At 36.8% G+C, this 14179-nt stretch overlaps 2 protein-coding genes and 1 long non-coding RNA gene across 3 annotated transcripts; 2 read left to right on the forward strand and 1 right to left on the reverse strand.

The window, feature by feature from the left end:
- Window positions 1–45: 45 nt before the first annotated feature.
- LOC105690121 (actin-binding protein IPP-like) lies at window positions 46–5900 on the forward strand. The gene is made up of 7 exons (XM_012407680.3): window positions 46–515; window positions 859–1387; window positions 1562–1727; window positions 1865–2211; window positions 2299–2645; window positions 2771–2991; window positions 3069–5900. Exons 1-7 carry the CDS (start codon window positions 446–448, stop codon window positions 3303–3305), a joined length of 1917 nt encoding a protein of 638 aa, XP_012263103.2. The 5' UTR covers window positions 46–445; the 3' UTR covers window positions 3306–5900.
- A 261-nt stretch (window positions 5901–6161) lies between these two features.
- Window positions 6162–11305, reverse strand: LOC110117227. Its single transcript, XM_048651856.1, has 8 exons — window positions 11171–11305; window positions 10423–11070; window positions 10181–10339; window positions 9715–9896; window positions 8710–9640; window positions 6837–8605; window positions 6517–6670; window positions 6162–6404 (listed from the first exon to the last, which is right to left on the reverse strand). The coding sequence occupies exons 1-8, from the start codon at window positions 11234–11236 to the stop codon at window positions 6162–6164; spliced, it is 4152 nt and encodes a 1383-aa protein (XP_048507813.1). The 5' UTR covers window positions 11237–11305.
- Window positions 11306–11442: 137 nt separating this feature from the next.
- LOC125500185 lies at window positions 11443–13305 on the forward strand. Its single transcript, XR_007277412.1, has 2 exons — window positions 11443–11982; window positions 12271–13305. It is a non-coding gene; the product is annotated as an uncharacterized LOC125500185 (long non-coding RNA).
- Window positions 13306–14179: the final 874 nt, after the last annotated feature.

The raw sequence follows: 14179 nt of genomic DNA on the forward strand, positions 1-14179 counted from the left end.
TCATTCGATTTGATATCGAACTCAATCGAGTTGAGTCGAATGAATCTAGTCCTCATGAATCGCGTGGTAGCTGCCACACCGCAACAAATTCATTAGATTTACACTTGTTTAAAAAATATTTTTTTACAAATTGTGTAGCACTTGATGTTACATACATTTTGAGGGCTCTGTCGATTTGCATGCGTCTTATCGCATTTTAGCCGTTTATTTTTTATATATTAGTTTAATAGGTGTGGTCGTAATTGTAGGTTTAGTGTGATTTTAAAATCAGCTGGTTCGCTAGTCCGCAGCCAACTTCATGGGCTGGATGGGATAGGTTATTTGACATATGTCAGATTCTTGATTAACAGATTAAAGTGATTAGGCCGAGAGTCGATCCGCTTAATAACTTTGTGCGATCTTCGTAGCGTTACAATAATAACCAAATGAAAATGCTTTGTTAACGATGCGTTTGAAAGGAAAAAACAACAACAAGTCTTTCAACAGCGTCTACAAGGTGCTGTCCCGTATATGTCGTAAGTTTGGCCACAATTTATTATATGTTGAGAATTCTCACTATTAAATTGAAAGACATCCAGTAATCAGATTTGCGGTCAATCTCGCAGCTCTGTCTTGTCGTTATCCCCTACTTTCTCCAAAACAATTTCATCTTCGTTATTCTTAATCATTGATATGGTTTTTCGTACCGCTTCGTTGCCTACATGCCATTACCTCTGAAACTGAACATCTCAACTTTCTTGGAATGTACAGAGTATTGTCATTATGACAGAATCGTCTCATGGTATCAATTTGTAACATCCACTTATTCATGTGAGTAATTATTCATATTAACCTGGACACTTGTGAATTGTGATTCAGGAGCTGTTGATAAAGGGCAACTCGATGGTTTCATGGCTGATGGTTCGGTGCCTCCACTGAAAAGTGGCCACAATTCTAAAACCATGGGATTTGTGGCTCAGCCCATGAAGCAGGTGGCAGATTCTTCTAGTACGTTGTGTGCTGTGGGACAATATGCGCCCAAAGTTTTGAAAAATCTAAACACTCAGAGACTGAAAAATCAATTCAGCGATGTTGGCTTAGTTGCCGGGGAAAGCATCATCAGAGCTCACAGATCGGTTCTAGCTGCCGGTAGTGCATATTTTAATGCAATGTTCACGGGAGGTCTAGTTGAAGAGCAACAGGAATTAGTTGAGATTCATTCGATATCAGCTAAGATTCTGTCACTACTCATAGATTTTATATACACTGGAAATGTAGAAATCACCCAAGACAATGTTCAAGAATTGTTTGCTGCTGCAGATATGCTTGAATTAGACGAGGTTGTTTCAGGTTGTATCACTTACCTGCAACAACAACTCCACTCCAGCAATGCCCTTGGAATTTATAGGTAATTACGATATTTTTGGAATTAGTGTTAATGCTATTTTTAAACCAGTATCTCTGTTTATGTTGTGGCTACCTATTCGGGCAGCTGTAAATCATGAAAACTGATATTCCACTGCTGAGTATTGGTGAACTTAATCTACCAATACAATTCAAGTGAGTTTATCTGTCTGCACAGATTTGCTGAAGCACACAATACACCTAACTTGCTGATGACTGCCTTACGCTTTATTGAAATAAATTTTCCCCAAGTATCAGAAGAAGAGGAGTTCCTAGATCTTCCAAAAGAACAACTAGTAAAATTCATCTCTAGTGAATATATTCACATTGACACCGAATTCCAGGTATCCCTCCATTTGGTCAATTAGATAATCAGTCGATCCCATATAAATTCTTCCAAATCATTTTAGGCATGACACTTGAGACCAAAAATCTTTATTATAGCACCTGCAACCTTAAATCAAAAATCTAACTTTATTAGGTTTTTCAAGCAGCGCACAATTGGATCGCTCATGATATACCAGGGAGACGTTGTTATGTATTTGAGGTGCTGCGTCACGTAAGGCTGCGTCTATGTTCAGTAGCACGTTTAGAAAGAGTGATTTTAGACAGCAAAGATGCAAGTCTAAACGTTGCCCTACGATCTGTATTAAAAGATCTAATAACCAACAAGGGGTGTCTGGTACCTCTTCATGAACAACCTAGACTCTGTGCAAAGAAAAATATTTTAGTAATTGGTGGTTCAAAGCGAGAACCTTCCGCCGATAGTTGGGGAAGATCTGCAGAAAGTACTTATGAAACTATTGAAAAATTCGACACATTTACTGGGTAAATATCGAACGTATGGAATTTTTTAGAGCAACCTCTGTTGGAAATAATGTGTATTCAACTAAGCTTACCTATAAACTATTCCAGAGAATGGAGCGAAGTGGCACCCATTGGTATAGGAAGAATATTACCTGGCACAGCATTACTGGATGGCAAAGTATACGTTGTAGGTGGTGAATTGGAATCATGCATAATAGCAAATGGCGAATGTTACGATCCTCGAGACAACGTTTGGACCTCTATTGCCTGTATGATAGAACCACGCTGTGAATTCGGTCTCTGCGCTATAGACAATAGTTTGTATGCGTTTGGTGGGTGGGTTGGCGAAGACATTGGTGGCTCTATCGAGACATATGACCCAATCGCAAATACCTGGACTGTACACGGAGAGCTTCCAGAACCTCGTTTCAGCATGGGTGTTGTCGCGTACGAAGGTAAACTGATTTTGAATTTAAGTAACTCACTGTTGCATTGGAATTATGAATGCTTACCAAAGAGAGGAAATCTTACCACATGCTCAGAATCACCAGGACCACTATTCATATGTTTTAAATGACAGGCTTGATCTACATTGTTGGCGGTTGTACCCATATCAGCCGACATCGTCAGGATGTAATGGCCTATAATCCAGTGACAAGAGAATGGAGTTTTCTCGCACCGATGTTGACTCCTCGTATGCAAATGGGTATCGCTATACTTGATGGTTACATTTACGTTGTTGGTGGGATCAATAAAAATCAGGAGGTCTTGACATCTGTTGAAAGATATTCATTTGAAAAGGTAAGTTTCCGCAATTGTAATTCTCGCTCTATTTCGAAATCGTTAGTGCGTTGCTCTGAGCCAATCATATTTCACAGAACAAATGGTCTACAGTTGCTCCAATGAATGTCGGGCGTGCATATCCCGCAGTAGCTGCAGCCGACGGTCGGTTGTATGTGATAGGGGGAGACCAATCGCGTGAGATAAATTTTTATCGAACTCAAATAACAATTTCCACAGTTGAATGTTACGATCCTCATTCTAACGTATGGCATGAATGTGCCTCTCTGCCGACGAGCAGGGGTGAGGCCGCAGCGATAATTGCACCCTTCTGATTATGATTTAATGCCTGTTCTACTCGGTTTGTGTATTCAAAACTTTTGGGCTATTATGCAGACTTAGTTGAGTGGGCTTTCTTTGGAAGATATAACCGCCCAAAACAAAAATATCTTTGTGATTCTTAACGGTCATGAGACTTGCTTCATCCAACCATATTTGGTATTGTGTGCTAAACAGGCAGAAAAGCAATTTTTATTTTTTGTCAGGTGGATGTTGTAAGTAAATCTTCATAAGGTACATAAGATTAGCGCTTTCCTACATGCGACTCTGTACTTCTATATTTCTATATTATACATACATATGTATACATACAATATACCGTAGTCACGTCAGTTTGTGATATTTTTCATTACACATGTGAATTGGTAACTCTTTTCAGGGTAATATGCTCTTTTGCATTTTATATTCAGAGATCACATAAGTAGAAATTGAAATCCGTTTGAAAAGGTGTTAACTGCATCGGACATTTCTATTGATTGTTATTCTTAAGATCCCTAACATCTATTGATGGTCCCTATTAATTGTGAAAATTCGTGCAAGTCAAATGCTTTGTCGATATTTGTCTTTCACACACAAAAACCTTGTTATCCTACCTTTGCTAATTTGGAAATTTGCGACTTAAACAGGTGAATAAAAAACAGATCTCTTGTTGCTTAAGGTGGTTCTTTCGGTGTGACGTTATAGTTGTAACAGATTTGCCTAATGTTATGTGGATAGCATCCTTATAACGCTTGCTTATATTCATTGACCTTGAATATCATGGTTCTATGACTTGTTGCATATAGAAAGAGAGATGGTAATATTCTAAATATTTTGTGAACTTTCTGTTCGGAATTTTCGGCAAATGATGTTAAATCTATATTCATAGTCCAACTATGGTCAAAGGCATCACAAAAATATAGTAGTCGATAAAACTTTGAAAATCATTGCATGCAAGAAATATTCAGGGGTACTGGGATGGAATTGCTTGCGAAAATAAATAAATCTTAGAAAATAAATGATATTCATATTGAAGGTGCGCCCAGAGTGTAAAATATCAAAAATCACGGGATTTTTTTGCAGGGAATAACGTATATTTTCTCTTTTTGAAAATTATTTGAACTAGTACGTAGATATAATGAAGAGGGTAACTTGTGCAAGAGAGGTTTTGTTTTACTTATGTGCTGCAATAATCTCATCCGATAGGATATTGCCATTTTCATATGTGCAATTTTATATGTATAATCATGAAAACCTTCATAATTATAGTAAGATAATTTTAATTATGTGGAGAGTATGAAATATTATTCCCTTTTATCTACTGTAATAATGAACTTTGCGAGTGACTGGTAATTTTTAACACTTATATTGTTGCCAGTACTTCCGTTGAAACGGTTTAAAAATTAGTAATTATTTATTGGAGTTGTGCGCTGCATTATTTTAATCTGGAAAAATTAACACATGAAATAAATCTATCAATGAAATATCTCAATTTCCAACTTGAAAAAAAAAAAAAAAATTAAAATTAAAGGCTATTGTATAATATCAGAATTCATATATCCCTTGTTAAGTCAATTGACGAAATTCTTCACTTATCGAAATTGTTTTCTCTATCTGAAATCATAATTCATCATCGCATGTGGAATATTATCATAAAATTGACAACCATCTGTGATAGTGAAGTATTATTCAATGATATTATTACGTTTTATTGTCGTTCAATTCATAAAGAAAAAATAAAATGTACACATGGTATCGAAGGGATATTTAGGTAACTTGCGGTAAAAGTGTGATTAAATTTGATTCCGAAAATTCGGCGTTTCAAGTTTGTTATACAGTGACAAGACCTATCAATGCTTGCATTATTGCAGTAGACGGAAAAAAAAAAAAAAAAAAAAATACTTCGAATGTTTCGTTGATCGATAATAACACTATTTAATTAGGGATATGTTAGATAAATTTTGTCAGCTGTTTCAGGCACACTGCTATATTTACTCTGTTCTGTGACGGCCTTCATTAATACACTTCAACTAAGTATGTTTAAACGTTGAGATATAATTTCATTGCTGTAAAGATTGAATGCTAGCTTTGCAGGAATTAAAGAAAAGTGTACAATAATTTTGCCACTGGTGTGTGGCTGATCGTCAGTGCAATTAAAGGAATTGTGTGACGTTAATATACATATAGATTGTACGTACATACATAAATTACTGCACCAAAGAAGGAAGCATAATAAACACTTGACGGTACTCATATTATCTAGGCTCTCAAACTATTCGTGTACAATAGTTAATGAATTGAAAATCCGTGAAGGTTAATTACCAACTTGCAATCTTGCGTTTAAGTCAATTTTATACATAATATTTTTAGCTCCGTGACAACTATAACATGTGTGCAAATGCTTTTTAACAGATTGAGTATTGCGCGATATTGAATGTAATAGTCGAATACTCGTACATACATACATACACTTACGAAATTGTAAAATATTACATTATCATAAACATACATACATATTAAGTCTTAAAAACATGGACGTTTTACACAGTATACCTATACATACAATATTGAACACTGTCATAACTATGTAAAATAAATTTTCCGAAAATTTATTATTCGCAGTTTTTTTTAAATTCGAGGTGCAGACACTGGGTGCAGATAATGAAACGTTAACTTTTGACCTCTTCACGGTTGATTTCTGCATTCACTTGTTCCCATCTTCCTTTTCCATATACTCGTTCCGTCATAATTACACGTATTTATATGTATGTATATGCTGTTTTCAACATTTGGAGGTCATATCAAGAAAGTGACGTTAATTATTTTGTTTCGATAATGAAACATTTATTCGGTGTAATTACATGTAATTACAGTTATAGTTTGAAAAAAGGTGTGAATACAGGGTGAGACAGCCACTGGGTTGTTTCCAGAAGACGATAAAGCGACAGAGGTAGCGTAGGAAATGCGCCCATGAAAAACTTCTGGATGGTGGATGGGCAAGGTGTTGGCTTCGATTTCAATAGCTTTCTCACAAATACTAGTAGCCCTGTTGGTGAATCCGAGTATTCATCTTCATTTATCATCAATGTGGGAAACTGTGTTTGCACCGCCGACAACTGTTGAAAAAGTAAGATTTTTACATATTTTCAATCTGTGTGTGTATATAGTTGTTTCTTGATCATTCAAGTTTTACAATTTTCTCCATATAATTTCTCCAACAGTGCTTACCCAGTCCCCCGGAACTTGCTGGGCTACAGCTTTGGCTTCCAAATCTCCATGTACTGCATCTAATGGAAGTGGCAGATCTGTACCATCGGCAGTGATTCCAGCACAAGCAAGTAGGAATGACCATTTCTTTTTCGTATCCCAGAAACAAACATGCCTGAATTTAATGTGCCAATTAATCAATCTAATCAACTAACTTGAAGTGAAAATGTTTGTGTCAACTTTTTATGGCAACTCGAGTTTCATCACTAATAATTGCGTTTTTGTTTTGTCTGCCTGAATTTATGTTCCATAGTAGTACCAATTTTGCAAAATAGTCTTACGTAAGAATTTGATTGATGGATGGACGATCCACCGGGTCAAATACCAACATCCATGACATAAGATCGCTGATTTCACAGTCATCATATTGAATTCTTGGATATCCCTTTATAATACTCTCAATTATTTCACCGGTTTGAGTACCAAAAGGGTGAAGGCCACCAGTTAATATAAAGTGCACCATCATACCAGACACCTGTATGTCTGTGGCACAAGTGCAGTTGAACGATTCCCCATCTTCATATGCCTCATAACTTTCCCTCGCAAACCAAATCATAGACGAACTTGGTGGACGGCTACACCAATATAAAGATTTCCATAAACCAAATTCAGCTAATCTCAGTACTCCTGCTCGATCAATCATCAAATTTGATGGCTTGATGTTTCCATGGATAACAGGCACGTTGTGACTGTGTAAAAAACTTAGTCCTGCCAAAAATTGTTTCACGAGTACTAACGATCGTTGTTTTAGTCCCGCACTCATTTTCAGAAACATCAAATATTCTCCAAGATTGTACTCACACAGTGGTGTGCCAAGAATTATTTCTGTACCACCGTCCATGCATATCAGATACGGTAGCAGATGGTTATGTCTAAAGGAGAGCACAGAGGCTAAGGAAGGTAAAATTAGTCGACTATCTTCCTTCTGTATTCTTCTTATGGCAAAAGGACTGCCATCCCGATCTAGACCCACTTCAACAGGTCCAAAATTTCCACCAGGTGATATAGTGTAATGTTTTCTTTGTTCAGTTCCACTGAGAACAATTTGGCTGCTGGGATGACTTCTATGATTATAACGTGCCTTTAATCCGTTTATCAACATATCCCATCGACTAATGTATGTTTGATTTTTTGATGCACCCCAGTTTGTTGGTTGCATGTGAATTTCAAGGGTCCGATCGTTTTCAATTAGACTTGCGGAATCTTTTGAGAATGTCAGTGGTGCTGCTGTGGTTGTATGCATGTGTAAAAATGGGTGCGTAGATAGAATGGAAGAATATACTCCAGTGCTATGCGTTTGCAACATTTCTGCAACGGTATGTGTCGTAGAATTTACGGTAACTTGAGTCTGTAGGGCTTCTATTACTTGAGCTGTGTAAATCGTAGCTTTAGTATTACCCGGGCTAGCCAAACTTTCATCATTATTGCAAGACTGGTGGACCTGAGATTTTAGTGGGTATTGCTCAACAACCGTTTCACCAAAACCGTTATCTGGTACACTTTTGCTACAAAAGTTGTTGGTACTGTATACCGTAGAATGGTGTTGTATTTCTCGAGATTGGTAAGATTCTTGACCATAAATATCACCAATGGATTGATGAACTGAATCAGATTCTTCTTTCATCATTCGTTCGTCACCGATACTTCCATCCTTCTGACTAGAATTGTTGATCTGATCCAGATCTTCTTTTGGAAAAATTTGATAAGTAAGTAGGTGTAGATGGAGTAAAGCAATGACGCTTTTGAATTTCTTAACATTTTTATTGGCTGTTTGACGAATCTTTGTCATTAGAGATAGCCAGCTTTCTGTCAATTTCTCGATACAAGTATCTTCCAGTTTGGGTAGTATGGTATTAAGCCTGGCTATCTCTTCGGTTTTTATTTTAAGCTGTTCCTCGGTAGTAGCCATATGATCACTTTGCCTACCCTTATACCCTGGGTAACCCAATTCTCGATCACGCTGCCAGTTTCTTTTGTAAGAAGATATAATTCCTTCAAACAATGTCGAGAGATAGGAAATCGTAGTCTCAACATTTCCAATAGCATATTCCTGTAATGAACATAATGAGAGATAATATTACAAAAAATCTGACATATTATCTAAGATTCACAATTCAATGCTAGCTTATAATGTTGATTTTCAATATTACTGACATTTATATTGTCAGTTTCATCCAGGTCATTGGTGTGACCGAGGACAGTTCCGTCATTTGGATAGTCCCTGTTCTCATTCAATTGAGAAAATGAAGAAATAGTGTCGCAAGAGGTGCTCGCATTAAGCCCTTGCAAAATACATTCCAATGGTTCATTGAATGTAGGAGATGTCTGAAATTCCTTGGTGCCTCCTACTTCTAACAGCTCCATTTTATTCATAGGGCAACTGTCATCAGTATGAGTTCTTTGGTGTACAGTACCAGTAGAGATCTTTGTCAAGCTCATGTTATTGGCAGTATGTCCTGAAACAGTCTCAATTTTCTCTGCATTCTGTGCAGGCCTCTGTGGACCATTATCATTTGCTCGATGCAACGAGTCGGATACGAGATTTGTCTGAGAACTACTATATTCTAAGTCAAAGCACGCTGTAACATCTCCTGATGGGGTAGATCGAGTACTTGTTGCAACATAGTTAATACCGGCCTCACTTTGAGTAGATGAACTCTTGCGTTCAGTCAGTGTCATGCCTTTTATTTTAGCCAATTTCATCTTCAGCGTTTTAATTTTATGACGTTGTCGTTTTGAAGAACCCACACTTGTGGTTGAGGGATGTTCACCGATGGATCGGTTGCTCTCGTGTCGAGCAGATTCTGGTGGCGATTGTAAAGTTACACTCTTATCACCTTGCTTGTATTTTGATATGAGATAACGAAATTTCATTGTTTTAACACAGAGATTACGCTGCCGATCTCTCTTAGTCAGTTTTCGCGATAATTCATTACTTTTCGATGGGCAACCGGAATAATATGGTTCCAGATGGTGATAATTCTTCCTCAACCATTCCCTAGCTTTTCCATGTGCTGTACATTTGGCAAACAGAGGTTCCAACCCAGAAGCCACTACCCAACGAGTCTTTGAGTCTGCAGCATATCTGTTGGAATTCCAGATTCTGTCTTTACTTCTGACGAAATATTCTATCGTCATATCATGTTGATATCAAATTACCGTTTCAATATACGAAGACAAGTATCAGGAAGCCCAGCAGTGGTGAATAAATCCATCAGTTCGGTCTCCGATATGTTAGATATATTTCCACTGGTGCCGCAATTAGAGTAACAAAGTAATTCAATCAAAATTCCTAGTATAGCTTCAAGATGCAACCAATTACACATGTGTTGATCTACCGCCTGTTTCATAACATTATTGGACTGATCAGTTACTTTTATTGAGTACGTTGCCGTTCTCAATTGGTATGAAGAGAATCGAGGGAGCAGTCGAATATATATTTACTAAATTATTCCATCTACTTAAGCGGCCAAATAACAGCAATGCAATCTATGGAATGCCAGATAGCTAAATTTAGACGCCCGAAACTGATAATCGGTTTGCAAAGGAAGCCTATTGAGTCGTTATTGAATGAAGAGTGCTCAGATGGAAGGATAAACATAAATAAAAACAAGGAGCTTGTTACCTCTTGAATCTTGCCAAAGGCATCTAAATTCAGTAAGATCTTGAGACCAGACTGGATATGCTGGATGAAGAATTCAAATACAGATCGAATTATGGAATTTACCGTTGATATAAAATTATTCGCCAACACAGGTGGATGGATCAGAAGCTCTAGACGCCTCTGAATAAGAAATGAAAAGATTAACGGATAGATTATTTAGAATAGTCAATGAAGGAGTCCGAATTAGGCAATAATCTACCCACCTTCAGATAACTTTCAATGGTCAAGTTCGAGTTTACTGTATTTACAGTACATACGAGCTTCTGCAGCGAGGGATGTGGTGCTTTAAATTTTTTTTGCATGCTACAAGCAATCGAGTAACACAGGGCAGTGCAACCTTTCGAATCTTCTTGAAAAACATCAGCATGACTTCGAAGAAGAGCACTTACCATTGATGAGTTTACTCTAATGCCAGCCATCATCAATGGAGTAACACCCTTGGCATTCGCACAGTTCACATTCGCAGTAGTTTCCAAAATTTGATCAACCAGAACGTTCCACTGCCTTTTAATGGCATAGTGTAATATAGTGTTGCCTCTTATGTTCCCATGATCGATGTCTATTCTGCTGCTGATTGTCTTCCAAAAATCTAAGAAATCGTTTTCATCCCAACAAGCTGACTGAATAGCGATCAGGGCAGAGTTGTTGATATCATTATCCAGAAGAGTAGGGTCAGCGTCATGCTGAATTAGCACGTTGATTATTTCGAGGTTTTTGTTATGGACCGCCCACATCAGAGGAGTTGACTTATCCTCTGCACAGGAATCTACGTAATGTCCATCCTTTAACAATCTTTTTACCGTTTCACTCTTCTCCAGGACAACAGCACAAAGAAGTTGGGGCACGCAAGACTGCGAAGGAAAATTATCGATCAGTTGATCGATCTTTGAATTGAATAATTTAAGGAGTAAAAACAAAACCGTTTTCAGTTTAGAAACAGAAGAAATTTACCACATCAGTCACATGGAGAGCTTGTTTTAATTTTTGAAGTTCCGCAGCGTTGAATAACATGCTCATATTTTCCGAAGGTACCGAAGTGGAGGTTGTAGGTCTGTTATTTAGATTTAGATTATTGCGATGCTGGGGATAAAGATTGTGGCCTTCCGGGGAATATTTTGAAAATGATCCTGCAGCTTCATTTGTGCGTAAGCCTGTAAGTGAAATAATACACTGGGAAACTTGAAAATTTCCATTGAAATAATAATTATTGGATATAAATATCTTGGGCAGTGAAATAGATAAAAAAAAAACTTTGTGGCTCGTATAAGGAATAAAAATTATCATTTGACTGGTTTTCTTTATGTAAAATGAAACGTATAAGCTGCGCTCTGCATGATCAATTCATCTCACGTGGCGACTAGCCAATGGTTCGCCGCTGGCCGATGTTGCTCGTTTCGAATATTATATCATTTGGAATCGTGTTGTATAATCGTGAATGAAACGTATATAAATACGTACACGTATCAATTCAGAGCGTGGCGTCCATAAATTGTACAAAAGTAGAAGTGCCTATATGCTACGCCTAGAATCATAGAATAGTCTCAGCGTTCAATTAATTCTCTCATTTGATGAACATTCGGCTCATTTTTCTTCACAGCTTTAAATAGTCAGGATCAGTTCGTTTCCAAGTACATAAATCGCCACTCTGTGCTTCGGCTAAATGACTCTGAAAACCCTGCAGCCTATAAACTTGGTTTCAGGAATGCGCTACCAAAATTCAAATACAGTGCTAGTTTCAACCGTTATACCAATTCAAAAATAGCGTTAGTACTTCTTTTTTTAAATAATTTATCGCAGTTTCTGTAACGGTGTCTGCTGCACAAGGCCATATACTGTATACATATTACACATAATGAATAATCCTCTCTTTATTTTTTATACGTATTATACCTACACGAAATTCCTGCTCGAGTACGTCCTTCAGAGCGATACGTCGCAGTCTGCACCAAAACGGACGATGTCTCCAGTTGCCTTCGGCGAAGAAATTTCTTCTTGGTTTTCTTCCCCCGTGACATCGTTCAATATTAATTGGCTGTTTTTGTATGTTACAGGGAGTTTGTCTTCTGTAAATAACTTCTGGTGTATATAGTGCTACAAAAAGCGATCGATTTTGGTGCAACTGATCGGTACAAAATAATGATTTGACATTTTTTTGACATCATCTGCAGCGGGAAATCGATTACTGCTGTCAACTTCCAGATTAAATATCGTCACGTGTTCAAACACGAATACAGCTCTTATTTAAATAGATGAATCACGGGAAGTCTCATAATCTTTGAACTATCCCAAAATAATTAGTAGTCATATGTATACATCCGCGTTCAATGTTTTACTCGCTAAATTGAAAAATTCTATTTATATCCCAGAGTTATTGCTCGTAAACTTATCTTCAGTATTACACCCGCAGTATGTTCACAGAATCAATAACAAACTTTACTTCGACAGAAAGAAATTTCCATACAGATTTTAATTTAACGTCGCAAATATCTTTATTATAAAAGAAGAATGAAAAAACATATTCCACTCGTCAGAATAAATACCTATACCATAGATATCCTATACATACAATTTGTCTAATTATAATATCTATGGAATTTCATAGGCGATTTCACGCCATGCACATAATTTTACAAAGTATATAATGTTACAATTTGCGGTTGGTAATTATGAAAATTTCCGCCCGACCTGCAACATCAAATGTTCTGAGAAACTTTTTTTGAGAAGTCTCATTCTTCCTAAGCAGCTGACGTATTCAAATTGATCTGTTCGAAAACAGTCTTTGAGTAGTGGAAGAGGTGAGCTTGTAGCAATGTAGTTGCTCCTAAAAATAAAAAAATCAATTCTGCCTATGCTGTTTGAACGTAATAATGTGAGATGTAACGTAAAACATGTATATTTATCTTATTATACATGTGTATTTACACGTGACGCTATCTTCCCTGCAACTCGCTAATTGTCATGTGACGCGATATTATACGAGCATTATACTCACGCTGCAGGGTATCATTTAGCTATACTTCTTTTTTTCGCTCGCCAGAAAACAAATATGATATAATGTAAATAAATTGTGAAGGCTATAAATACAATTACATCGTTCGTCTATCCCATACAATGATCCAACTTTTCAACACTTCTGTATTCCGATAATACCTTCTTCTTTAATTGTTAGGTGGATATATTTGACCTTATTGATGATACCAGGAACAGCTGCGAATGACCTGCTTTTATGATGCACGCTTTTTACAACACCCCTATTTGTGCGACTAACAATATGTGTATAATATGTAATGCAGACTACATTCAGCATCATTTGTACGATATACATGCAAGACATATTCATGTGCATTTTACGGATGCGGCAGAATTATACATAAATCGGGTTACATAACAATTATGGAGAGGATTTTTTTCACTTTCCTCAGTTCGTTGCACGCGTTGGGTACCGACAATGAGATTCTTGAAAAGATTACGAAATTTTAACTTATTTGCTATGATCGAATGATAAATTATGAAATCTAGCTGTATGGTATTGTTCACATGCTGATTTCAGAGGGTAACTTATTTTATTATTTCTTTCAGGCTTCGTCACGTTTTCAACTCGCAGATACGTTGTGAAATTATGATAGGTAACGGAAATAGTCTTGAAATTTTTTAACTCTTTTTCGGACAAATAAAATGAACGATTATCGGTGTGGATTACCAGGTAACCGATAAAATGGCGCGTGAAGTTTACATGACAAAATTCTATTACTGATACTGTTTAATTATGCGTTTGATTTTATTGTGAAGTGAAGCGTTATCGCGTCTATAGTTTATAATTTTGGAATTTTTATCATAACGTTTATCTGCCTACCTTATTATGATCAGAAAATTTAGAAGATCAGAAAATTTAGAAGAATATTCTTATATTAATATGAGTCACATCTTGTGAATTATTTATCTTGTCGCGTTTTTATTACA

This window comes from Athalia rosae, chromosome 3 (genome assembly GCF_917208135.1).
Source record: "Athalia rosae chromosome 3, iyAthRosa1.1, whole genome shotgun sequence".
NCBI classification, from domain to species: domain Eukaryota; kingdom Metazoa; phylum Arthropoda; class Insecta; order Hymenoptera; family Athaliidae; genus Athalia; species Athalia rosae.

Excerpts from the sequence above, each read along its gene's own strand:
- LOC105690121 (XM_012407680.3), top strand. The coding sequence starts at position 446 with ATGCGTTTGAAAGGAAAAAACAACAACAAGTCTTTCAACAGCGTCTAC. Across the intron at positions 1,388-1,561 it reads AATGCCCTTGGAATTTATAG|ATTTGCTGAAGCACACAATA; the intron begins GTAATTACGATA and ends CTGTCTGCACAG. Across the intron at positions 1,728-1,864 it reads ACATTGACACCGAATTCCAG|GTTTTTCAAGCAGCGCACAA; the intron begins GTATCCCTCCAT and ends TAACTTTATTAG.
- LOC110117227 (XM_048651856.1), bottom strand. The coding sequence starts at position 11,236 with ATGAGCATGTTATTCAACGCTGCGGAACTTCAAAAATTAAAACAAGCT. Across the intron at positions 10,340-10,422 it reads CCATTGAAAGTTATCTGAAG|AGGCGTCTAGAGCTTCTGAT; the intron begins GTGGGTAGATTA and ends TTTCTTATTCAG. Across the intron at positions 8,606-8,709 it reads ATGAAACTGACAATATAAAT|GAATATGCTATTGGAAATGT; the intron begins GTCAGTAATATT and ends TGTTCATTACAG.